The 27,917-nt window shown below is 34.9% G+C and overlaps 1 protein-coding gene across 1 annotated transcript in view; it reads right to left on the bottom strand.

The window, feature by feature from the left end:
• The window catches only part of LOC127878793 (coiled-coil domain-containing protein 18-like), a 109,219-nt gene that overhangs the window by 3,626 nt on the left and 77,676 nt on the right, over positions 1-27,917 (bottom strand). The window contains exons 9-12 of the mRNA XM_052425322.1: positions 18,689-18,766; positions 16,473-16,541; positions 4,448-4,741; positions 1,661-1,862 (exon numbers count right to left, since the gene is read on the bottom strand). Of these exons, the coding sequence (XP_052281282.1) occupies positions 1,661-1,862; positions 4,448-4,741; positions 16,473-16,541; positions 18,689-18,766 (643 nt within the window). The remainder of the gene's footprint in view (positions 1-1,660; positions 1,863-4,447; positions 4,742-16,472; positions 16,542-18,688; positions 18,767-27,917) is intronic.

Here is a 27,917-nt window from a genome sequence, read left to right as displayed (position 1 = left end):
ACAAGATTTTACTATAGCCATATAAAGCCATATAAGGAAAAATGCCCTGCCCCCTGGTGGCCATTATTTTTAAGCAACCAAAACCATATTCAAACTTGTCCAAGATATGATTGGGACAATTCTTCTGACCAAGTTTCATGAAGATCGGAAAATAAATGTGGCCTCTAGAGTGTTAACAAGGTTTTACTATAGCCATATAAGGAAAAATGCCCCGCCCCCTGGTGGCCATGTTTTTCAACCAACGGGCATCATTTTTGAACTCGTCCAAAATATTATTGGGATGAATCTTCTGACCAATTATATAGCCATATAAGGAAAAATGCCCCGCCCCCTGGTGGCCATGTTTTTAAAGCAACCAAAACCATATTCGAACTCATTCAAGATATGATCGGGGAAATTCTTCTGACCAAGTTTCATGAAGATCGGAAAATAAATGTGAAGGTTTTACTATAGCCATATAAGGAAAAATGCCCCGCCCACTGGCGGCCATGTTTTTCAACCAACCGGCATCATTTTTTAACTCGTCCAAGATATTATTGGGATAAATCTGCTGACCAAGTTTAATGAAGATCGTAAAATAACTGTGGCCTCTAGAGTGTTAACAAGAGTTTATTTTAGCCATATTTAGCCATTTAAGGAAAAATGCCCCGCCCCTTGGCAGCCATGTTTTTCAAGCAAAGGTTACCATTTTTGAACTCATCAAAGATATCAGTGGGACAAATCTTCTGAGCAAGTTTCATGTGGCCTCTAGAGTGTTAACAAGGTTTTACTATAGCCATATAAGGAAAAATGCTCCGCCCGCTGGCGGCCATGTTTTTCAACCAAAGGGCATCATTTTTGAACTCGTCCAAGATATTATTGGGATGAATCTTCTGACCAAGTTTCATAAAGATCAGACAATAAATGTGGCCTCTAGAGTGTTAACAAGATTTTACTATAGCCATTTATAGCCATATAAGGAAAAATGCCCCGCCCCTTGGCAGGCATGTTTTTCAAGCAAACATTACAATTTTCGACCTCATCCAAGATATCACTGAAACCAATCTTCTGACCAAATTTTATGAAGATTGGACAATAAATGTGGCCTCTAGAGAGTGAACAAGGCAAATGTTGACGACGCACAACGGACAACGCACGACGGACACCGCATGACGGACGATGGACAAAAAGCGATCACAAAAGCTCACCATGAGCACGTTGTGCTCAGGTGAGCTAAAAATCGTAAGCAATTGTAGGAGTAACACAGAAGATTTTTTTGTTACTTTAAACAAAGGGGAGTAACTCTTAAAAAAATAAAGCAATCTAAAACCTAGACAATAATCCTGTAAAACTTGGAGCTAATTATTCTGTAAAATGCTGATGAAATTTCCATGCAAATGTATCAAGAAGCTTGTATATGTATGCGTCAGCAAAGAGCAATAATTCTTTCAAAATTAATGAATTTACATAGCCTGGAACAAATGCCGTGTTAGAAGTACTTAAAAAATAACTATTCTGTAAAAGTCTAAAAAATTGCATGTCAAATCCATGAGGAGTTGCCCACATAAGCTTTTATATGTAGTTTTAAACAAAGGGCAATAACTTTTGAATAATAGCTTAAGCACAAATAGCAGGGCCTTATTGTGCTGTAGGAATTGGAGATATTTGTTCTGAATGATACCTTCAAGCTTTCCAAAAGAAATTGTATGGCCTCATTTGGTTTCTGTTTCTGTTTGTTGGTAAGGTCTTCAAACGCATCTGTCCATGCATCATCATACAAAGCTCCAAACTTGTCAGACAACTTCATGGCTCTGTTAGGATCACTAAGATCAGCGATATCTGGGTTTTGATCAGTAAGCATGTGACCCGCTAATTTGCTAAATCTGCAAGAATAGAATGTAATGTTGGGCTGTTGAGATTCAGCCTTTTTTTATACAACATAAGTCAAGTATTTTCCTAAATTTCTAATTAAAAACTATTTCTGAACACACCTACTCCTTGATTTTGAACAATGTGTGCCCCAATGCACAACATGCACAATTAAAAAGGAAGTTTCTATTAATGTTTCCATTTTTACATTCTCATCATAACAGCTAAATTTATCATTTAAATATAATAAGCTGAAACCATTTTTTACTTTAAGTAGCAGTGATATTGACCTAGCTTACAATGTCATAAACCGGAATCCATTTAAAAAAAATTTACAACTGACACTGAACATAAACTCATGAAAGTCCTATGCAATCCAAGCCCAGTCTGATACTAAGATTTTTGCAAGACATATATATATATTTATATGTAGTTTCAATACAATAGCTAAGTTTTATCTAGAGATATTGAGCAGGACTTAATTTTCAATATGTACTGAAATGACCTTCACCTTGACCCCATACAAATTTGCAATCACACTCTATGCATTTATTCAATGTATCCATGTATGAAGTTTCAATACACAAACTTAACCCTTTCCCACTCAGAGGCAAAGTGAAAATGGCTATGTGCAAACAGCATAAAACCAGAACAGCCTGTGAGTAACTGCTCGCTGCTCATCAGTAACTAAGGATTGAAAATGAATCCTTTGAAACTTCAATTCAGTAAGAAAGGTATTTTATTGAATTTAACTTTTGAAGGGACTACAAATGCGTCAAAATACGTACTTAAGTGGTAAAGGGTTAATTCAGTGTTAAGAAAGACAACATAATTCTTTTTTCAGTTTGAACATTTTTCTCGCGTTTCTTTCCATATCTAGCTTACAAATGAACTCATTAGCCTTTTACAAAGAGAGGAGTATATCTGCATATTTGTAGAAACCATGGTATTTTTACTGCCTTTTGATATATTATGGTTGTTATCAAATGAGATAAAGTGAGGTTTAATGTAAATTTTTAACTTGAGTTTGACTCACAGACTGTACTTGATAGTTTTTTACAAGTCAGTTCAGTTCGGTAATAATATTGATGGTGAAAAGTAAAGGAAAACAGAAAAGTTAAATCTATTTGAGAAAAAAAAAGAAATGTAACAAATTACTAACAATTCTTTTCTTATGTTCACCAACACATTAAGGTCATTGAACCACACAAGTTTAAGTGAGATGCAGCCAGTCTTTTATGAATTTTGGATATTTTCTTTAGCAGAACAAAGAAAATAGGGCAAATAATTCTGCCCAAAATCGTTTTTAAAAGTGCTTTCTTTACACAATAAGCTTTTTCATATGGGCACGATCCATCCATTTGTTTAAGAATAATTGAACACACAAGCTTCATGGTGTTGAAACTCCCACACATGTCAATATTTCTGTCAAACTTGCACAAATTTCTTTCTGTACAATCATCTGCACATTAAGTTCATTCAACTTTGAAAGTCTGAGCATGATCCACCTAGGAGTTAAAGAGGAGTTCAAACCATGAGATTCATATTCTAGAATAACACACAAAGGGCCATTATAATGCCAAAACTTTAAGCAACACAAAATCCTTGCTTTTTATCATCTTTCTGATGAGGGTAATTAAACTGAGAAAGTTTATGCACAATTCACCCAGCCTCTATAAAGAGCAGTTAAAACAAGAGACTAATGTGTTTGTCAGAAACACAATGCCCCATACTGCCCCACTTTGAAGCCATATATTTGACCATTGACCTTGAAGGATGACCTTGACCTTTCACCACTCAAAATGTGCAGCTCCATGAGATACACATGCATGCCAAATATCAAGTTGCTTTCGTCAATATTGCAAAAGTTATGGGCAATGTTAAAGTTTTCTGACGGACAGACTGACTGACTGACAGACAGACGGACTGAAGGACAGTTCAAAATCTATATGCCCCCCTTTGGGACATAAAAAACAAGCATTCGGATGAAATTATTTATTTATTATGTACATGTACCAATGGCAAGGGCAATTATTATTCCCTTCCATTTCGGGGTCTAAAAATGTGGCCTCTAAGAGATTTAACAAGCTAAAATTAGACAATGCCAGACATAGGTTGACCACACTTAGTGATCAAGTGAGTAAAAAACAATATGATTTTTAAAAAGTATTGACTCATTGGATGCTAACTAGTTTTTGTTTTTAAAAATGCACAACAAAATATTCTTAAAATTATAAACAGGTGTGCCCAGGGACACTTTAACAGGGGGTGAACAAAATTGTTGGAATTGTTTATATTGTGTCCTAAATGACTTCATCACAATACATTGTAATTGGATAATTATCAACCAAAAGAGGTACTTAGTATTTTGTACTAAATGCAGGAGGAAATACTGTCAATATTCCCCTTAAAGGTTCAATATAATCCCTCAAGACATTAAAGAGAAACTGTCTTACTGAACAACTTTAACTTAGCCAAGGATGCTGACGTCAACACTGGGAGCTGTAGAGAATAGCCAGCCTTTTTTTTAAGTCAAGCAAACAACAATAAAAAATTGTTTGTTATCATATAAACATACATATATATATACATATTTTACCTGCTTTTCAAATCGTTATGTTCTTTGGATATGCTTGTCAGATCATTTCCCAGTGACATGATAGTACTATCTCTATTTTCAATGTCTTGTTGATACTTCTTTACATCGCTGTCCAGTTTAGACACATTTTGAAGAAGTTGATTTCTTATATCCAATAAGTCTGTATAAGCTTTGTTGTTTTCCTTAAGTTGTGTTTCTGCTTCATTCCATCCCTTTTCAAACTTGCCAACGTCCTGTTTGAGGCTATTAATCTCTTCACTTAACTTCCTGTTTATTTGTTCTGCTTGCTCAATTCTATGAAAACAACAACACATTTGCATTCACCAAGTATAATGTATTTTTTAACCTTAACGTTATAGTAAAACATTTTTTTTTAAAGAATGATATCTGATTTCCAAAATGGTTCTCCTGCTTAAATGGTTGAAAAACAATGATAAAGATGTCATTGCAAAAGTCACTGGGTACTGCTCAATACATGAAAATCAGAGCATGGGGAAACAAGAGACATTTTCACGAATGAAACCATTTTTTCAATCATAAACCATATAATTTACTCTATTTACAAATTTAATTCTATAAATGGTCAAATCCCAAGCTAGGTCTCTAACTATGCCAACTTCACACAAAGTTTCAGCCCAATGTCACCAATTCCCACACAAATCAATGGTTGAGTGTAAACTGTTGTATCTGTGAATTTTTTTAAGAGATACAATAGATTTATACTCAACCCGCACTCTGGCAGAGAAAGAAGTTCCCTTTGAAGTGACAAAATTGTCTTATTTTACATTGTGTTGTTGAATAAAATGCTAAGAAGATATTTTATAGACAATGGTCTGAGCTAACAAAACATTCAACAAAAACAGAAACAACTTTATTATATAAATTATGCAATACAATACTTCAAAGTCATGAAGTAACACTGCAAATTTTTGCAATCCAACAGTGTATTTTATGCAGAGAAAAGAGGTGAAGTTTTGAAATATTTAATAATACAATTGATTGTCATAAATAATTTTGATGAACATAGAAGTTTATCAGAATAACAAATAAATAAAACAATTTAAAAAAAGAAATTACGTTCTATTGCTTTATGTTTATTCTCATCAATTGCGGAAAAAAGTAGTATACAATGCAGAAATTGTTTATTTTTGATAGGATTAATAATGGACGAGATAACATTGACTTTAAACATTATGATAAGCTTATAAAGAAGACACCTATATCCCCCTCCCTCAGATTGTATTGACCTTTGAGCTTTCATTTTGTGTGTTTGAATGATGACTTCTGGACATCCTTTGAATAACATAAACTGTTCATGAACATCCTGTAATAAGTATGAGAGATTTGCAGCAGATACAAACATACTGAATTAGGCTGCACTATTGACCTTAGTTCAGTTTTGACCTTGAACTATAGCTGATGTGACTGACTCATACCTTCCACACATCATCTCAATGAATTTAACATAGAAGCTCAGTTCCATTAAATTTCTTCAGAATATGAGATATAGAGCAGACAATAGTCTATTGAAATCTTATAGATTATGAGATATAGAGCGGACATCAGTCCATTAAAATCTTTCAGTGAATGAGATAAGCGCAGAAACAAAAAAGAAGGCTCAACATTTTTAGCTTAAAGTATACCTTGACCTTGAACCGAAAAAGCTGTTTTATTCCCCTGTAAACTGTGTCCATTACCTTAACATCTGAGGCAAGTTTCATGGACACAAAAGATATCGCTCAAACGTTTCACCTTCAAGTTTGTCCTTAACCTTAAAAAAGTGGGACTGACTCATGCCTTTAGAACTCATTAACCTAAACATTTTGTTGACTTCTTCAAATGCAAATTCATACCAGGGTAAAGATGATGAGGACCAGGGCACAAAAATGTGGCTCAGACATTTGATCATAAGTTTGGCCTTTATCTTGAGCCAACATCAATGACGTAAACATTTGAGCCAAATTTAATTAAAATCTTTCAAATAGTAAAAAAATGATATTTTGCTGACACAAAATTGGATACTGAAACCTTTGACCTTCAATCCTGACCTCAACCATTAACCCTTTCCCACTCAGAAGCGAAGTAAAATGGCTTTGTGCAAACAGCATAAAACCAGAACAGCATGTGAGTAACTCGCAGTCTGTTCAAGTTTTATGCTATTTGCTGCTCATCAGTAACTAAGGGTTGGAAATGATGCCTTTAAAACTTTAATTTAATAAGAAAGGTCTTAAATTTAATGTAACTTTCTAAGGGACAACAAATGCCTAAAAATACGTATCTAAGTGGTAAATGGTTAACTGGAATGACTGACATTTGCCTTCTTCATGTATTCTCAATCACTTTCATACTGTTAATATTGTTTATATTTTTATCTTCAATTATTACCTTTATCTTGAGCCAGAATGACTGACTCATGACTTCTGAGCAATGTCTCAATGACATCAAAATTGAATGAAAATCCTTAAATGTGAATAGGAGATATGAACCCCAGAGAGATGTTATGTACAAATTGACAAATGGATGGACAGACAAAGGCCATTCCAATAGTCCCACACCTGCTTTGATGAAATGTATTAAAGTTTGAATTAAGATCAATGGAAAAAGCAACAACAATGTGCTGAAATGTCATTTAGTAAAGGTGATTTACATTTAATTCTATTACGTCATACTATTTCCAGAATCAAATGAGATGTGCAATGACTGTATCATAATTCGTCAGTGCGCTGTTGTATCTCATACAGTGTACACCTGTTTTTGGTTTTACACTGAGAACAACTAGACCGTGACGATTTTTTCTCGTCAGTTAGAGACTTACTAGTTTTTTTATATTCTTCGAAATATTGGTCTCTACGCAAAAGCTATCTTGTTAGCTTAATTGTATTTTATTGTTTTCGGACAAAATACATTAAAATATATCTGCTCGCAGATTTAAATATAAATGTACGACTTTGTTATTTTACGGCAGTTGTCGTTAGGTAGTCTTTTTTCTCTTCGTTGCACGTGTGTTATGGCGGACAAAGAAGTTCAAAACTCTAAACAGTCCACGGTTTCGGCCGTTACAGGCATGAAAGAGCCTAAACCTCCAAATGAAAATGCAAACGCATCAAAGACTTCATCTGTGAAGCCAGGTAACTCCCATCAGGTACCCGCCACGAATGCGAACATGAATGAAGTGTTAGAAATTTTGCGCGTGCTAAATTCTAATGTCAATGCTCAAAATGAGCGCATAGAAAAACAAGAACATCGTTTCAATGAATTCATGGCTGCTTGTAATGAACCCATGGAGGATGACAGTAATTATGATGATTGTTATGATGTTGAAACAGAACACGAAGAATCCTCTATTGAGTCGGAACAAAAATCCATTTTCAAACAGCTGTCCGACAAATTTTATCAGCATGAACAAGTTGATGTTGATATTTATCCTGACGTGGCACGTCTTGTAAACAACTCTTTCAGAAATGGTTTATCTGAAGACAATCTTGATGACATTTGTAAGCGAATTTATTGCCCAGAAAATTGTGACTCACTGGTAAAACCAAGAGTTAATCAAGGCATTTGGCGCCTGTTGAAAAGCTACACTCAAGCTGAAGACGCACGACTTTGTGCCATTCAAGGAGTTGTGTTAAAAGCATCCATAAATATGGTAAAACTTGTTGAAAAGCTTGGGACAAATGAGTCGGAGAATGTCGAGTTAGGAACTACTGCCATCCCCCTGTTGGTCAGCTAATAAAATGATGAATACAAAGTGAAAAGAGCTCCATAAGCAAGATTTAGACTATAAATATCATTATCTTGCTTCAGCATCATTACCCTACACAGCCCTGTTGCATGTTGAATGACACAGATGTTAATAACAATGTTAGAGAAATCAACAACATGAATCGTATTGGCAAAATGGGGCTTGGTGGTCCTATGAGGGGCTTTAGCCGGGGACCCCGAGCTGGGTTCAACCCATATGGTCATCGCGGACGTGGCTTCCGCGGCAGAGGCAGAGGAAATGGCCCTTTTCGGACTGAAGCCTTTCCAAAAAACTTGAGACCCCAACAGAAGAAGTAGATAAGGTTGGTACTTTTGTTGCTGGTAATACAAAAAAAATCACATTGAAATTGGAGAAAAATTACAAATGATAATAATGTCCTAGATATTATTGAGCATTGCCATTTGGAATTTATTGAAGGCGAAAATCCTATCAAAACAACCTGTTATAGAAATAGATTCTCAGAAAAAGAAGAACAAATTATAAATACAGAAATACAAAATTGATTGGCAATGTGTGTTATTGAGGAAGTTGATCATCACCCTAATGAATATATTTCTCCAATTTTCATTATTCCAAAACAAAATATGGGTGAAAACAGGATGATTTTAAATTTAAAATTATTAAATAGTCATATTCAATACCATCATTTTAAGATGGACACCTTTGAAGCAGCTTTAAAATTGGTAAAGCCTGGTATTTATTTTGCAAGTATTGATATTCGCCATGGCTATTACAGTGTACCAGTTGCTGAGGAAGAGCAAGTAAAGCTCAGATTCAATCAATTAGGAAATATTTACCAGTTTAAAGTACTACCGAATGCCCCATCTGCCCCAAAGTTATTTACAAAACTCATGAAGCCTGTTTATGCATCTCTTCGTATGCTTGGGCATAAAAATTCTGGTTACATAGACGATTCGTTACTTCTGGCTGACACGTATGTTGAATGTCAATTAAACATACAAGATACAGTAAATCTCATTACTGATTTAGGGTTTATGATTCACGAAAAGAAATCGGTATTAGTACCAACTAAAAAAATAACATTTCTCGAAAACATTATTGATTCTGAACAGATGTCAGTCACTCTACCAGAAGTAAAAATTCTAAAAATAGTACAAGCATGCGTAGATTTGTACACACAGAAAAAGGCAAAAATTCGAGATGCTGCAAGGGTTTTGGGTTTTCTCAGCTGTTGAATATGGTCCGCTTTTTTACAGAACTCTAGAATATGAAAAAATTCATGCCCTTCAGCATAATGCTGCTGATTATGATGCAATCATGTTCATTTCGGAGAAAATGAAGCAGGAACTTAGCTGGTGGATTGAATGTCTACCACAGCAACAGAGAAAAATAACCCATAAAAACCCTGAGTTAATTATAACAACAGATGCAAGTGCTTTTGGATGGAGTGCTATATGTCTTAATGATAAAATTTGTGGTAGATGGGATGAAACTGAAATCCAAAACCATATAAATGTCTTGGAATTACTTGCTGCAAGTCATGCTATGAAATCTTTCTGTAAAACAAAAAGCAATATTCATGTATTGATACGTTCAGATAATTCATCAACTGTTGCTTATATAAATAATATGGGCGGAAAAACTGTACTTCTGAATGACATTGCTAGAGAAATTTGGCTGTGGTGTAAAAACAGAGAAATTTGGGTTTCAGCTACACATATCCCAGGTATAATGAATGAAGCAGATTTTAGTTCTCGAAATTTTAATGAAAATCTTGAATGGAAATTGGATGAATCTGTTTTCTTAAAGGCAGTGTAATGCTTTGGTTTGCCAGAAATAGACATGTTTGCTTTTCGTTTAAATAAACAGATCAGTAGGTTTGTGTCGTGGAAGCCAGATCCCGATGCTGAAGCAGTAGATGCATTTTCTGTTGATTGGCATAACAAATACATATATGCATTTCTGCCTTTCATATGCATTGCACAAGTTCTGCATAAAGCCAGAAAGGACAAGGCAGATATTTTACTGGTGGCACCATTTTGGACTAGAAATGGCGCGGCAGAGGCCGACGCGTATCCCCACGCCGAATGTTTGACCTAGGTGTGCCCCAGGATTGGTAATGGGGCCATGCATAGCTGAGATTGACCGTATTGTCATAAGAGAAGTTCATCATCAATTAGAAGTGAATTGGTGTAGAAATGAAGAAGTTATAGTAAAAGGCAATTTTGGGTGGGTGTGGTCTATGTGGGCGGGGCCCCAGGGTTGGTAATGGGGCCATGCATAGTTGAGATTGACCGTATTGTCATAAGAGAGGTTCAGTATCAATTTGAAGTGAATCGGTGTAGAAATGAAGAAATTATAGTAAAAGGCAATTTTGGGTGGGTGTGGTCTATGTGGGCGGGGCGCCCCAGGGTTGGTAATGGGGCCATGCATAGTTGAGATTGACTGTATTGTCATAAGAGAAGTTCAATATCAATTTGAAGTGAATCGGTGTAGAAATGAAGAAATTATAGTAAAGGCAATTTTGGGTGGGTGTGGTCTATGTGGGCGGGGCCCCAGGGTTGGTTATGGGGCCATGCATAGTTGAGATTGACCCTAATGTCATAAGAGAAGTTCAGTATCAATTTGAAGTGAATCCGTGTAGAAATGAAAAAATTATAGTAAATGGAAATTTTTTGGTGGGTGTGGCCTATGTGGGCGGGCGCCCCAGGGTTGGGATTGGGGCCATGCATAGTTGAGATTGACCCTAATGTCATAACAAAAGTTCAGTATCAATTTGAAGTGAATCCGTGTAGAAATGAAAAAATTATAGTAAATGGAAATTTTTGGTGGGTGTGGCCTATGTGGGCGGGGCGCCCCAGGGTTGGGAATGGGGCCATGCATGGTTGAGATTGACCGTATTGTCATAAGAGAGGTCCAGTATCAATTTGAAGTGAATCGGTGTAGAAATAAAGAAGTAAATGTAAAATAACCTAAAAAAATGAGTGATAATTTCTGACGCGGCCCCACCCCAACCGCTATAACTTTTGACCCAGGGGTCAGATCAAAATTCCAAATAGTGCAGGGTCGCACATATGCTCATAGCTACCATGTGTGTAAGTTTCAAGGTTCTAGTGCTTTTAGTGTAGGAGGAGATAGTGGCCAGGACGGACGGACAGACGGACGGACGGACGGACGGCGGAGATAACCACAATATCCCCACCTTTTTTTCAAAAAGCGTGGGGATAATAATACAGAATTTCTATACCAGCATCCTGGAGATGTTGACTCACGATCCTTATATTCTGAAGGTTGGTCCGAAAATATTGAAAATACCACAAACACAGAAGATTCATCCATTAACCAACAAACTACATCTGATGGTACGTCGCATATCCGGAAATCCTATGAAAAGCGAAACCTATCTAGCTAGTCTATTGACATCATCATGGCATCATGGAGAAAAACTACACAGAAGCAGTATTCCACGTACATTAACAGATGGGTTTACTTCTGCAATAAAAGGAAAATTGATCCATTTCAAAGCTCTATAGAATATTGTATTGAATTTCTTACAGAATTATATGAATCTGGACTGAGATATGAAACACTTAACGCAGCTAGAAGTGCTTTGTCTAATTTGTGTGAAAAACAGGATGGTTATTCAGTTGGATGTCATCCTTTAGTAGTTCGAATCCTCACTGGTGTTTATAATATAAGACCCGCAAATCCAAAATATCAAGAAACTTGGGATGTATCTAAAGTTCTGTGTTATCTCAAAACACTAAAACCAGTAAATGATTTATCATTGAAAATGTTATCTTACAAACTTGTTATGCTTATTGTTTTGACTCAAGCAAGTCGAAGCCATTCAATTTCATTATTGACATTGGAAAACATTGTTTTAAACAATGACTCTTATGTTTTGTTCTATAGTGGGTTGTTAAAACAAAGAAGGAGAGGAAAAGTTAATCCAATCCTTAGATTGTGTAAATATGTGCCAGACAATGATGTTTGTGTATATAGTACTCTTACTGAATATATTAAACGCACAAGTACACTGCGCAATAGTGAAAAGAAATTGTTAATAAGTTACATTTATCCTCATAAGGCTATAGCCTCTACTACTGCGAGTAGATGGATTAAATGTGTGATGAAAAATTCTGGCATTGAAGTTGACAAGTTTAAAGCCCATAGTGCGCGGTGTGCTGTAACTTCCAAAGCGAAACAAAGTGGCCTTCCAATTCCTGAGATTTTGAAAATCGATGGTTGGTAAACAGATATGACATTTGCTAGATTCTATGACAAGCCATTGGAAAAAGAAAGCAGCTGTTCTTTTCAAGACGCTACATTACAGGGTTGAGGTTTGTTTAGCAAAAAATTGGTGTTTTGCCTCAAATTGTTATCCTGCAAGCAAGGTTTGGTTTTGCGTTGAAATCTCATTTGATTCCGGAAATAGTATGACTTAATAGAATTTCCACAAACAAACAATACTTACCTGTAAGTTGATGTTTGGTTGGAATTCTATGTAGTCATATTACTATTGAAGGGATCAAATGCCCACCTCATGTTTGCCTCTCATGGCCCACCCTCTTTTTAGGAATAGAATATGTTTGATCCTTCAATAGGACAAATCTGGCTTGCAATTTCAGCGTTAAATACTGACGAATTATGATACGGTCATTGCACATCTCATTTTATCCCTTAAATAGTAATATGATAATATTAAATAATAACTGTAACTTTTAAAATGTTATTTCAAATACATCTATGCTGAACAAAGTCACACAGAGGATGACTAACAAGGGTTGATTTCTTGTATTCACAGTTGAGCTTGAACTGTGACTAAGACCTCGACCTCGCTCCCGCAATTTTCAATCCTGTTAACAATAATGTTCCTTTTCTGCAATGTTATACAATATTATACAATTGGGCAAATGTGAGCTCTGGACACAGGGTTGACAAATGTTGATGTGTCGAATTCCATCACATAATTCTTGTCACACCTGCCAAATTATTTAAAATTCTATATATGCTGAACAAAACAATTATCTCGACAAAATTTTAAGGTTGATTCCTATATTTTATCCAAAATGATGACCTTGGCCTTTTGGACCAGATTTTGGTGTGCACCTAATCATTCTGATTCTGTCCTCCAAAAAGTGATTGAAATATCAAGGTGTAATATTCGACGTTTAATATGCTTTGGGCATATTGTTTAGAGCCTGATTTCCAAAACTGACTCTAGACCTTAAAATACCTTGATTTTGAAAATTGGTACCCAGTTTTTATTTGTGTAACTAGTTTGTTTATCAGGTTTGCTTTGAAAAATCAAATGGACAAAGTCATTTTCCTGATGTGATAATCTGAGGTCTGTTATCCACCAACTTATGTCAAATTTAAAAACTGTTGCATAAATGTTGTATCCAAGTTTCTTTAAAATTGGGTAATAAATGTGTCCTATAGTTATTACCAATCTTTTTCTTTTCTCTGACTTTGCGATCTAGTTTTGACCCCACATGACCCAGTTTCAAACTCGCCTGAGGTATCATTTAGAGAAAAGTTCTGACCAAGATTCATTAAGATAATCAAATAAATGCCGCCTCCAGAGAGTTCACAAGGTCAAATGTTGATGCCACAATGAAGTAAACCCGCGATATAGAACAGACAAAAGGTGACCACAAAAGGTGACCATGAGAACGTTGTTCATGTGAGCTAAAAAATGAGTGATAATGCAGCAAAATTGTCTACACAAAATTATAGTTTATCCTGTAAAAACTGCAAAAGGGCTATTACGCTTCAAAAACTATGGGCAACAAAAAAGTATTTCTTCTCCATAATCTTCACATTAAGATCATTTAGCCATTAAAGATTGAGAAAAAATGCACCACTCTAAAAACAAGAGTGCCAAACTGTCACAAGATACGCCCATTTGAAGGTTTTTGACAGCTTGTTAACTTTACCATTCGAGTGGCAAAATGATAATTTCTGAACATTCGTGGAAAGCACGAATGAAAACTGGCGAAATAAGTGAAGCATGATATCAAAACTAATGGACTAGGGTAAGAGACACAATTAATGGTGATTGTTTTAAACACATTAAGTGACCATGTGACCTATTTTTTGACCCCGCATGACCCATATTTGAACTAGACCTAGATATCATCTAGACACAACTTCTGACCAAATTTGGTAAAGATCGGAAGAAAACTACTTCAATTAGAGAGCAGACACCATGCTAAATGCTTGAAATGCACTGTTACCTCATGACCTAGTTTTTGACCCGGCATGACCCATATTTAAACTTGGTCTAGATATTACTTAGACACAACTTCTGACCCAAGTTGGTGAAGATCGGATGAAAACTACTTCAATTAAAGAGCTTCAATCATGCTAAATCCTTGAAATGCACTAAGTAACACTGTGACCTAGTTTTTTACCCGGCATGACCCATATTCGAACCTGACCTAAATATTGCCTAGATAAAATGTCTGACCAAGTTTGGTGAAGATCGGATGAAAAATATTTGAATTAGAGAGCCGACACTGCTGTGGGCGCCGCCCGCCAAGGGTGATCTTATAATACGTCCCAATTTGAAAACGGGTGTATAAAAAGGATTTGAATAAAGAAACTTTGGGTGCTAATATTTTTTATTGGAAAAACAGAAGACATAATTCTGCCAAAACATGTCGCAGCCAATATCCTTCCTGTATATCCCTGTTCATGGTTCAAACAGAAATAGCAAACCTAAATTCAAGCACTTTTCAAGGACTTTTTAAGGCCAAATTTTCATTTTCAAGGCCAAGAACAGTACGCTAGTTTCCTTTAAAAAATGCATTTTCAAGCCAGATTAACACAGTAAATGTCATTTATTTGCTCAAACACATTAAACTTATTCAATATTAACTCATACATGTTATTTAATTACATACAAATACATGTTATCCATCCTTAACTCAATGAGTCTCACATATGTATTTACTTTTTAAAGTTATTACAAACAAACACATTGATTCTCAATATCATGTTTTCTGTGTCGGTTTCCCCTTTCTTGTGGCTTTTCAAAGCGCTTTCCCCCAACCCCCGACATCAATGGTCTAATGGTCTTCATACAGACTTGACAATGTGCTTTTCGAATGTCATTTGTTTTCTGTAACCAGGAATATTCAGTTAACCACCCTGGTTTGAAACGACACTTCCCCATCGCTGCGTTTTCACTCGCGAAAATTGATCACAACGAAGTACCTCTGACGTAGTACACATAATCTGTGACGTGTACACATAACATTTCGTACTCAATAGTGTACGAAGCTTATATTTCGTACTCAACTTTTTGCGCGAAGGAATTTATGATAAATTTTCATAATATTTCCCTTAAGAACGATTTAAGTTAATAATTAAAGCGATGATAAAAGTATTTTTTGAGCAGAAATAAACATTTTCAAGGCTTTTTTACATGAAACAAGCACTTTTCAAGCACTTTTTCAAGGCCAACCTTTGTTCAAGGGCTTTTCAAGCCTAGGACTCATTTTCAAGCACTTTTCAAGCCCTGTGCGAACCCTGCTGTTACACTGGATTGGCGTCCTGTCTATAAACAAGTTATTTTCAGAAAAGAACAATAGTGGTAGTAAGAACACAAATGTGTTTGCCCCAAATTATTTATGATTTATTATCAGTTAGGACAAGATATTGTAGGTTGGTCAAATCAATCTTGGGCTATATAACAGCGTCCACACTACATTCTTGGCATGTATTATATGACGCCACTGCCACAATGGGGTTTGTAATGAATTAAATCTGGATTTATGGCGTCCTCATGGCGATCCTACATCATTCTAGCCAGAATGCCAAAAGAATGCAGAGCCTAAGCTTTTACTTTGAATTTATCAATATAAGTCGCCCTTATGTTGCCCACTTTGGTATTTTTTGCATATGGATGTCCTTTTAATGTGTTCTCACTAACCCCAGCGTTCTTGGAAATCCTACCTCATCCTGGGTTGCCATAAGAACTTAGTAGTAATGGATTTTCGGCATTAAGGGGGTGTTATGACCATCTACACTGAGTTTTGTAAATAAACACAGAAATTAATGATAAGTTGAGTACACAATCTTGAGCATATATGTATGTTCATACCACTAGATGGATGGATGGACAAGTGCACTGCATAATTCCTCCCACTTGTTAGGGCATCAACTTTAAGTTGAAGTTATTTTGAAATCTTTTAAGCATAAGAAAGTAGATGGCCACAATAAAATATGGTCACACACACAAAATGATGGACTATCATCCAAGACTATTACAATATTACAACTGAAACTTACCTTTTGTTAAGTACAAAGTTTTCTTCTTTTTGTTTAAAGAATTGTTCTTTTGTCATCTCCATGTCATGTCTGTAAAAAAAAACCTTGAACCTTAAAAGTAATGATAGAAACTGGACGTTCTATGAACATTGGTATGTTGATATATAAGTGCCCACGTGTCAACAGAGTACAGCATTGTTGTGACACACATGTACAACATTAATTATTTATTGTACATGTGTTGCCCTTCGAGGACAAAATATTTAAGTTACCTTCATAACTAAAACAGGAAAACTTAAGAGAGGATATCAATTCATAACTTGCTACACAATAATATTCTCTAATTTGTTTTTTTACAAACATACCAAAAAGCTACAACCTCCAATGAAGGAAAGTCAAATGTTAATACTCATTCAAAGTAACTCATTTTTAATTCACACTTTTTATAGCATTATTCCTATCACATAATTTATTTTGGTAACGCGCTTACACCACACAATTCCATGTATTCTGACGTAGCAACAGCTTGTCACCTATGATAAATACCCCGACACAACATATATATATTTTGTAGCAAGTTGTAACAATAAATAAAGCACATTATTTGAACAGAGTTTGTAGAAAAATATATTAAAATGTAGTTTTTTACAAACTACAAACGACTATTGGGCCTTATAGATTTATCAAGTAATGTTGATATATAAGCCTATATAAACTATTTTTGATCAAATGAGAGTAGCCAGGTCTGACCACTGATCAGTATTTGATGGACTTGAGTAAAGGACCAATATACAAATTTACACACAAAGAATAAACACATGAAAACGTTTTAGTTTCATTTATATACTTTTCCATTAATAAAGTTGATATTAACACAAACAATTATCTTGTTTAAATCATTATTAGTTATACTGTAACTTGTAATGCAGGATAATAAAAATTGCACAAGAAGACCTTCTTAACAAAATAAACAATCCATGAAAGTTTGAATGCTGTACATTAAAAAGAACAGGAGATCTCATTTAGTCAAATTTGTGTCTACGGACTGGCGGAGAGACCAAATAGTAAATTCAGCATCCCCCATTAACTTACAAAGTTTTATATTCCTGAAATGATTTAACAGTAAATTTGGTACATATGAATAAAAATAGCTAATACTAAGTCCCAGCTTTGCCCCATCATGCTTATAATTTTGCCCTTCAGTTTTGCAATGCATTCCTACTGGACCAAGTTATGATCCACAGTGTTGACAACTTATGATTTACATTTGACATTTTTACTTGACCTTGGACCATGGCCACTTATACTAGTCACATAACTTCCAATATGTGCATATTTATTATTTTTGCTAAGTTTATAAAAACAAAGCAGGACCAGCTGTGATACAGAAAAAGTGTTGAGAACTTATTTCCTAATTAGGTTTTGGCCTTGAAATGTGGCCTCAAGACCTAGTTCTCAGGGGTCACACATGCTGCAGTCAAAGACAATTATTCATCGTATAGTCAGTCTGACCCAGCCCAGGTATTCCCTACTAGGGCCATCTAAAAAATTGGCATGTTTAAACACATGATAGTTGTTTCGGTGTGTTGATAAATAAAACACAAGATTAATGTGCATAGGATAAACATATGATTAGGAGTTGTATAACCAATTTACATTTATTTTATGATTTCCAATGGTTTATAGTGAAATATCAGTGAAATAAAACTGATATTTTACTGTTTCATTCAGTGAAAAATAACAGTGAAAATTATCGATAATTTATTTTTTTTAACCAGAACTATTTTTAGATATCTTTGGTTTCCCCACTGTGACCACCTCAATGTTACCAAGGGCGATTACTCTACATCAAATGTTTATAAAAACATATGGATAACCTACCCTTTAACATACATGTAATAACATTTACGGGTGCCCAATGGGGAATAATATTGTCCAGGATGTCAAAAATACAAAAATAATCATTTGTAACCATACAATTAAAAGAGAATGTGTTTGATTTGATGAATATCGATTTTAATTCACTCATGATCATAGAAAGAAATGCTGCGCCACTCATGAAAACCTCTTTTTCTACGATCACTTGTGAATTTAAATTGATATTCCACCAAATCCAACAAATATCTTCTATATCTTTTGCATATGATAAACAAAGGCAATGTCAAACATCACCATTTATATGTGAATAAATCAAATATGGTTTTGTAAAATGCTATTGAATATGAAAAAACTCATACTCTTTCTTTTTGTGTGATTCGCTTTCTTCTGGTGAGTTCACAGATTTTTTGTCTGCACCAGTGGCTGACGATGTGGACCTGAAACAAAGAAACAGCAATAAAGGGTTGCTACTTTACATTGAGAAATAGAAAACCCACTTTTACACATGCTTTCAAATTATAGTTTATTATGAAAGTTATTAAACTTGGCACTTTGTTATTAATTCAGTCCAAATTATAAAGGTAAATCTGATGACATATTAATCTCAAAATAGTTTCAACTTGTATGACTTATCAATTTAATTTACTGTTGTTTGATCACCTCCCTTATTTGATAGCACTGTGGCTTAAAACTTGTAAACAAGAGGGCCATAAAGACTATAAAGCGCTACCCTAAGCTCAAGTCACCTGATTATCGGACAGTTTGAGATCACTTGATTCAGAGGCTTTGATTTCCTCCTTACAAACATTTTTACCATGTTTTATCAAAATCGAGTCATAAATTTTCCTTTTAGAGAGGTTCTTTTTGCATTTTCGAACATTTGACCTTGTGGCCAAGTTGATTACGCCAGGTTTTGACATTGTCTAGATATTTCCAAAATAAACATTCTGACTGAAAACAAATCAATTCTGTCAAGTCCAAGTCATATATGTCACGTTTTTTTCGCTGTTTTATACCCTTTTTTACTTGTATTGAATTTGTTAATGCTGCTAACTTTGCAGCCATATAAGCAAGAAAGTTACTAGTGTTTATTTTGCATTAATATTTGCTCTAAATCTCGACATAACTCGCTACAAAATTTCTTAGCAGGATGACCCAATTACAGCTCCACTAAGAAAATTTGCAGAGAGAAAAGTATAGATATAAAGCAAATTAAACTACCAAATAAAAGCTGATCATTTTCTTTATTATATGGCTGGTAAATGAGTGTCTTTTTAAAATGAAACATTTTTTTTTTTCCGCAATTTTATACCTTTAAGGGTATAAAATTGCGAAAAAAAATACCCTTCTCGGCATGGACATCGCCATCTTGACTATCACGAGATTACCACCTATGATACTTCTTGACCATGTTTTGACCCCATGTTTCCAGGATTTGAATTGGGCTAAGATAGATATTGTTACAATAAACACAGTGTCTTTTGATGTTTGACATTTGTGCATAGTTATTTTAAAATCAATCATTTTATGGCAAAGTTTTGGCTGAGAAATGCCTTTTCAAGCTCAATGGGGAGAATCACATGGTCAGAATTGAGAAAACATGGCCGCCGATGCCTCGCTTAGATTGAAAAATTGAGTGTTCAAACAGGTACATCTTCCTTATTACTTACTTGTTTTTAATCGGATGACGCTTATCATAGGGCCAGCCGGACGCGGTTTCATTGAGTATCAACCGTTTCCCTCAAGTTGGTCTGAGTGTGGAGATTACTCATGGAATATTTTGCGATTTCCTGAACCGTCAATTGCTGTTGTACACGGACTAACAATAATATAACTGTTTTCACACTAATTAGCACTGTTTAAGTACCAGTTGTTCATGTGGACGCATTGAAACTGGCAAAAAAATGGATACATCAATTGCTAATGGCGTTATTTTCAAGGTAAAGTTGAGTTTCAATTGGTTTTACGATTGCTGTTGAGCACGCACATGGCTGTTATACACGGACAACTTCTAGAACAACTGTTGTTGAGCACGCATATGTCAGGGAATACCGTTATCTCCGCCGAATAAGTCTAAAACAACGTCGCATTGGCATGTTCTGATACATGTAGCGATACATATCTTATTCAAACGCACTGAAAATGTTAATTAGTATACGAAATTGGCAATCTGGATCATCAAAATTTTATTTTCAATAGGAATTTTATTGCTAGTCTCTTTCGGGGTGTAGCTGCCTTTTGTAATGGCTTGCGAGTATTTGAAAATGTTGCTTTTCCTCCAGACAGTTTTATTTATATTTGTTTTGGATTGCTGTTTTTTGCTTGAAGAAATCCCTTCATGATATTGTCATTTAATTGAATGTTCAATTGTTTTCAGAACAATTTTTTTCATGCTAAAGGGAAAAGTACATATAAACTTTATAAAGACAGGATAACATTTTACCCTATTACTATACAGTTTGTGACCAGAACATAAAGGATGAATATGATTTGGAATTGGGCATGAATTTAAACAACTTGAAAATGTATTTTATTTCCTACAGATTGTGTACTGTGTTTTACGCTTTCAGAGATCAATTCATCAAGTATTTTTGTAAAAAGTATAATTTTTTCGAGTGAATATACTTAACACATTTGATGATGTAGATTAGTAGCATTTTTTTTCGTCCCAGGTTAGTATTATCAAGAATATTTTTATTGAAATGATAGTCTTGCATTGGTCTCTTTTCAGTACTCGTTTTACATGAGCCGGATAGAGGACAGACTGTACATATAACCTCGAAGCGGACATAAAACCTTATAGCTACAGACACCAACTCAGACACATTTCAATTCACAAGGTAACTAGTTTACAACAGCAATCATCAATAAGCTTTGATCCTATAACTTCATTACAGTGGCAATATAAAGGTTAGGCCGCCGTGACCGCAGGTAAGTATTTCTGTAGTACTTTGATAAAAAGCTATTAAATTATGAATTAGTACTGAAAATAAGCCATATCAGACATAGAATAACGTATAATACGTATCAAATATGTTTTGGACACGACATTTATAGTCAAAATAGCAAGATGGTTTAATATGGACTTGGAAGCTGCCGTCGTTGGGAAAATCAAGAGTGGGGTACAATTATTTAATCTACGAAACAAATGGTTAAAAAGTTATGTTTGAAATTACCGTTGTTAAACAAGTCTGTCATACAGTATGAAGCCATTATCTGATCGAGCTGTTATTGTGGTAACAATCAGAAAAATGTATTGGTTTGACTGTTCATTCATTTGTCAAGATTTGGCCATATAACACTTAAGCCCCCCGCCAGAGGTGTGAATACATACTGAATGAACACAATGGGCGCATTCCGTGTGCATATCCACCCCTCTGGCAGGGGCTTAAGTGGTATTTTGCCCAAGATTTTATTATGTTTAGACTAAACTTCGATTATTGACGATTTTTCTAGTGTAAGAATCAGTTTCCAATATTATATCTCTACTGTAAAGCATGTATAAAACAAATAAAAACTTCAAAATATCTCTTCCTTTATCAAAGTTGACTCAATGAAACAAATAATATGATCTTGACATAATAGATCTATAACAGTGTTCTATAATGTATGTTCATCAGAGATCAGGCATGATGTGCATCAGCAGATACAGATGAACACCCAAGTTGCAACAGTAACAAGAAATAGCCTCATACTAAGTATGTATATATGTACGTATATAACTATTTGTGGACCTTGTTTCATTTATATAAGCTAAAAATTCAACTTTAAACTATATAATGATAATGTCATATTCTTTAAATTGAAATTATTTGCTAAGAATGAAACGGACAAACTGAACCAATAGAATCAGATCATTGCTTAACAATAACCATAATAAATTAGCTGATGGCTATCAATTATCAAAATCATTCAGAACAATGCTTATCATTTTTGTAAGTAGATAATAGAGTAAACCAAGAAAAACAAAAATATTTAAACATATACTGGTCACTGAGCGAAATGCAGATGGTGTACTATGCCAAACAGAACAGCTTGGCAGACAAACACGATAAGTTCTACGAAAGAATCACAGTACAGACTGATATTCTCATTAAAAAGATCCAAAAATGAGTGAGTACAAATGAGGTTATTACCTAAACATTGTTTCAAAAATATTATATAGGCATTGAAATAATATATTTTGTTCACTGAATGGTTGTTCCAATGCTGTTAAACCCACATAAACAAACAAGGAACCAAACTATCAGTGTATGACTCCGAGATATGTACAAGCACAAATATAATGAAAAAAAGTATAATTAATCTGTTAATTTCCTAAGTAAATTAATTTGCGACAATGGTATCTCTAACTCTTCTCCCATCCGATACAGCCTGAAACATATCTCCCTTGGCAACCTCTTCTAAAGGTTCCGGATCAACTGCTGGTTCCCCCACATCAACCGCAGATTATGAAGAACAGCACAGGCAATGATGATGCGGCTGACCTTGGCAGGCTTCATTCTAATCTGTTATAAACAGAAATTGGAGGAATAATATTGAAAAATAATGTTACATCAAAAGTCATTGTTAAAAATGTTGTCAAATTTGTCCCCAATGCTTGATGCAGAGTAAATAGTAACAACTACTTTTTCCCCCGAGTGTAACAATTTACTAATATCTTATGTATTTCTTATGAGCACTAACAGATACACAAAAACATATCTAAAAAGGTTTTAATTGTTTTAGCTGGCATTCAGTAATGTATCAGTACTTTACAGGCTGTTACATTGACTTGTTCAATATGTCGAAATCCAATACATTTATTCATATTTAGAATATTCAGCATATTTTTCCGTCTATTAGTAAGTTGAATTTAAGAACTGAAGCGTGTCTATGGCATGCAAAAATAATGTTAAGTTATTTATAGACTTGATTTGCCTAGAAATATATGATGATGTCAATTTCGATTAACAATCTTTGTTGATTAAATACATTTTATTTTTAATCTTCAATAAATTGTATCATTAATAATATAAATAATTTCCTTACATACCTTACCATGAAGGACATGAAAGGTTCGCTTCCAAACCCCCAAGGCCCTTTCAATACTGTTTGGTGCCTAGGTGAGCAGTATTATACTTTTTCTGAGCTTCTGACTCTTTGAAAACAGTTATAAATATGTTGATAGTTTTAATACTGAACTATTTTATTGGGAAAGTGTTAGTACTTAAAGAATCCAGGAAAATCTATTTCATAATTATATGCGTTGATTATATGTTTAGCATACATGAATGTTGTTTTGTCTGTTTCGTTTTGTTTTGCAGTTCATGAAAAAAACAACTTGTCATTATAATATTTCCATTAAAAGAAACATGGCAATTTTCAATTAAAATGTGTGTTTTGCTGGACACATAAGATATGTATAGCCACATTTACCAGAACATGCCAATGCGACGTTGATTTAGACTTATTCGGCGGAGAAAACGGTATTCCCTGACATATGCGTGCTCAAAAACAGTTGTTCTAGAAGTTGTCCGTGTATAACAGCCATGTTAAAACCAATCGAAACTCAAATTTACCTTGAAAATAACGCCATTAGCAATCGATGTATCCATTTTTTGTAAGTTACAATGCGTCCACATGCACAACTGGTACTTAAACAGTGCTAATTATTTTGAAAACAGTGATATTATTGTTAGTGCGTGTACAACAGCAATTGACGGTTCAAGAAATTGCAAAATATTCCATGAGTAATCTCCACACTCCGACCAACCAGAGGGAAATGGTTGATACTCTATGAAACCCCTTCCGGCTGGCCCTATGATAGGCATTTTTTTCAATCTAAGCGAGGCATCGGCGGCCATGTTTTTCTCAATTCTGACCACGTGATTCCCCCCATTGAAGCTTGTTATTGCTAAATTTTACTTTAGACCTCTTCATGACCTTGACTTTTAAAGAATGGAGACAAGTTTTACATGCACAAATGGTCTTATGATGATTTCCATTTGTTCAAAGTTATTTAAAGATCTTTGAATATATAGCAAAGCAATTGCTAAGAAGTGAATTTTAGAATAGACATGCAGACACTTGTTCAGCGCAACTGTTACATGCTGCCTTCCTCAAGGGGGAAGGGTTTGTCACTGAGCAGTGCATACTTGAATAATACTCAATACTGCAATCGATCAATGAAAACATATTGACTCTGTTTAGGTATTTATTTCACAATATTGTAAATCCAAATGAACATTTCTAAAAACAAATGTGTAAACCATGGAAAAACAGACATTAATTCAGAAAATCTTAGTCATACTCACAAGTAACTAAAAAATTGAATTGCAGTTGGAACCAAAACAGTCAAACTGTGTTTAAGGCAGTTAAATCGATATATTTCTTAATATAACAAACATGCAGCATTCTCCTGAAATAGATTTAAGTTAAACAAGAGAGCCATGATGGGCCTGAAGCACTGACCTGAGTTCAAGGTAAACAAATTGTCAAAACTTGAATTGGTGACTTGCTTTTGAACAACATGATTTGGCTCAGTAATTATAAAAATAACATTCTGACCCAGTTGTATCAAGATTGAGTCATTAATTGTGGCTTCTATCATAGAAACACGTTTTTTCTCAGAAATGATAAGCTGACCTATATTGGATGCACATGACCTGCATTCAATCTTGCCTAGATATTGTAAAGATTAACATTCTGACAAAATTCCATCAAGACTGAGACATAAATGTGGCCTCTACAGTTATAGCAAGGTGTGGTCTTGGGACCTGACTTTTGAACATGTGTTACCCTAATTCCAACTCTGCCCGTGTATTGTTAAGATAACCATTCTAACCATACATGTGGTCTCCAGAGAGAAATTAAGATTTTTCTAAGAATTTACCTGGACACCAAGTTTTTGGACGTACATGACCGAGATTAAAACTTAGCCTAGAGGTTGTCAAGTTAAAAATTGTGACCAAGTTTTAGTCTTAAATGTGGCTTCTACTGTGATAACAAGGTTTAACCTAGTGATTTTGTTTTAAAAAATACACATGACAAGCATTCAATGCGGGCCTAAATTTTGTTAAGATTTAAATTCTGAATAAGTTTCAATAGGATACAATGAGGCCCTTACAGTGAAAACAAGATTCTTTTTAAAATTTGGACACACAAAACCCAGATTTGAACTTGGCCTATATTTTAAAAATGTACATGTACATTATGACAATTTTTCATCAAGATACAGTCATTATTGTGCCCTCTTACAGTTTTAACAAAGGTTTTCAAAGATTTGCCCTGGTGATTTAGTTTTATCTCGCATGTGACCAATATTTGAACGCATCCTCCACATTTTCAAGAAAAAAATCTGAGCAATTTTCAACAAAATTGGATGAAAATGGGGCCTCCAATGTGATAATGAGCTTATCACTGACGATTTGTGTTTTGTGTCATAACGTTAATCTAAGTTTCTTTTCTGTATGACACAGACTTTCTGTGCTCTTTGCTCTTTGTCAGTATTTGTACAAATTATTTCTTTTTGTAAACATACATAAAAACAAGCAAGTTTGTTGAATCGATAACCCCAGCCAAATAACATTTTGTATATGGATGGGTGCATATCTCTTGATATACCGTATAATCATAAACTTGCAATTCTCCACATTCATATCTGTACACTCATAAAGTTTAATAAAGGAAATCTATTAGAGTTTCTGAGATAAAGCCCTGAAAAGTTACACCATACAAAAAACTAAAAAGGCAAACACTCTTATTTAAGAATTTATAGGGTTATGGTTCTTAAGCATGGCAACTCTCCTCATTGATATAAATACACCCATGAAGTTTCAAGTTGAAATTTTGTATTGTATCTAGATATATACCTGAAAATTTACAACAAACAAACAAACAAAGGGCCATCCATTTTATTTACGAAATGTTGGGTTATGGTTCTTGTGCATGGCACCAGTCTCCTCATTGATATTTATTTATCCATGAATATTCATGTTGATATCTTATATAGTTTTTTAGATATAGCCCTTACAAAATTTTGTGACAGACTGAGGGATAGACAGACAATGCCACTTCTATATTCCTCAACCTTTTGCGGGGATAAAAAATCAAGTAACCGCTGGAGTGGGACAAAATTTGACGCCAGACACATGATTTAAACAAGATACGTGTTAGTCAGAAACACAATGCCTACTGCGCCGCTTTGAAATAAAATTTCTATTTATCATTTGGCAGGTATAGAAATCATCTCCCTTTAAAGCTTATTACTTCCCTTGGATTTTGTCCAATCCAACCGAGGGGGGGGGGGTCTGTAGACAGTCAAAAATGACCAAGTCAGACATCACTGACAACCAAGGCCTGTGGTTTATCAAAGAGATCATAGCCAGAGTTCATCATGTATCTATGGACATAAGTCCACAGGTATGTAATAAACCCTACCATTCACAAATTAGTACAGGAAAGAAATGATAATTATATCATTTAAAACAAGAGTGCCAAACTGTCACAAGATACGCCTGTTTGAAGGTTTTGGACACCATGCTAAATGCTTGACATGCACTAAGTGACCTAGTGGCCTAAATTTTAACCCGGAATGACCCATATTTGAACTTCACCAAGATGTCCTTTAGACACAACCACTGACCATATTTGGTGAAGATCGGATGAAAACTACTTCAATTAGAGAGTGGACACCATGCTAAATCCTTGAACTGTACTTAGTGACCCCGTGACCTAGTTTTTGACCCAGCATGACCCATATTCGAACTTGACCTAGCTCTTGTCTTGATACAATATCTGACCAAATTTGGTGAAGATCGGATGAAAACTACTTCAATGAGAGAGCGGACACCATGCTCAATGCCTGAAATGCACTAAGTGACCTCGTGACCTAGTTTTTGATCCGGCATGACCCATATTTGAACTCGACCTAGATATCATTTAGGCACAACTTCTGACCAACTTTGGTGAAATCGGATGAAAACTACTTCAATGAGAGAGCGGACACCATGCTAAATCCTTGAAATGCACTAAGTGACCCCATGAGCTAGTTTTTGACCCGGCATGACCCATATTCGAACTTGACCTAGATATTGTATAGATACAACTTCTGACCAAGTTTGGTAAAGATCGGATGAAAACTATTTGAATTAGAGAGCGGACACTGCTGTGGACGCCGCCCGCCGAGTGCCTGCCCGCCAGCCGCCAGCCAAGGGTGAAACTATAATACATCCTGTTTTTAAAAAGTGGGCGTTAAAATTTTTTTGACAAATCAATTATTAGATATATAAACAATCAAAATAAAAAAACTGTATAGTAACTGTGAAAAGAACTTATATTCTTGGTAAGGAAATATATAATCTGAGATTTATAATTATATAAATTACTTCCCTTGAAAATAATTGTCTCTAACAAATCTCTATTTTTAGTAGCAAATAATTAAAAGCCACTACTGTGAGTGTAGATTCACCATTTAAAATGTGCAGCTCCATGAGATACACATGCATGCCAAATATCAAGTTGCTATGTTCAATATTGAATAATTATCTCCCTTTAAAGCTTATTACTTCCCTTGGATTTGTATTTTTGACCTTAGACCTTGAAGGA

Source organism: Dreissena polymorpha, chromosome 4, assembly GCF_020536995.1.
Source record: "Dreissena polymorpha isolate Duluth1 chromosome 4, UMN_Dpol_1.0, whole genome shotgun sequence".
Classification (NCBI taxonomy): domain Eukaryota; kingdom Metazoa; phylum Mollusca; class Bivalvia; order Myida; family Dreissenidae; genus Dreissena; species Dreissena polymorpha.
The sequence above is the reverse complement of the archived record's forward strand: the minus strand, read 5'-3'. Positions and strand labels throughout refer to the sequence as shown.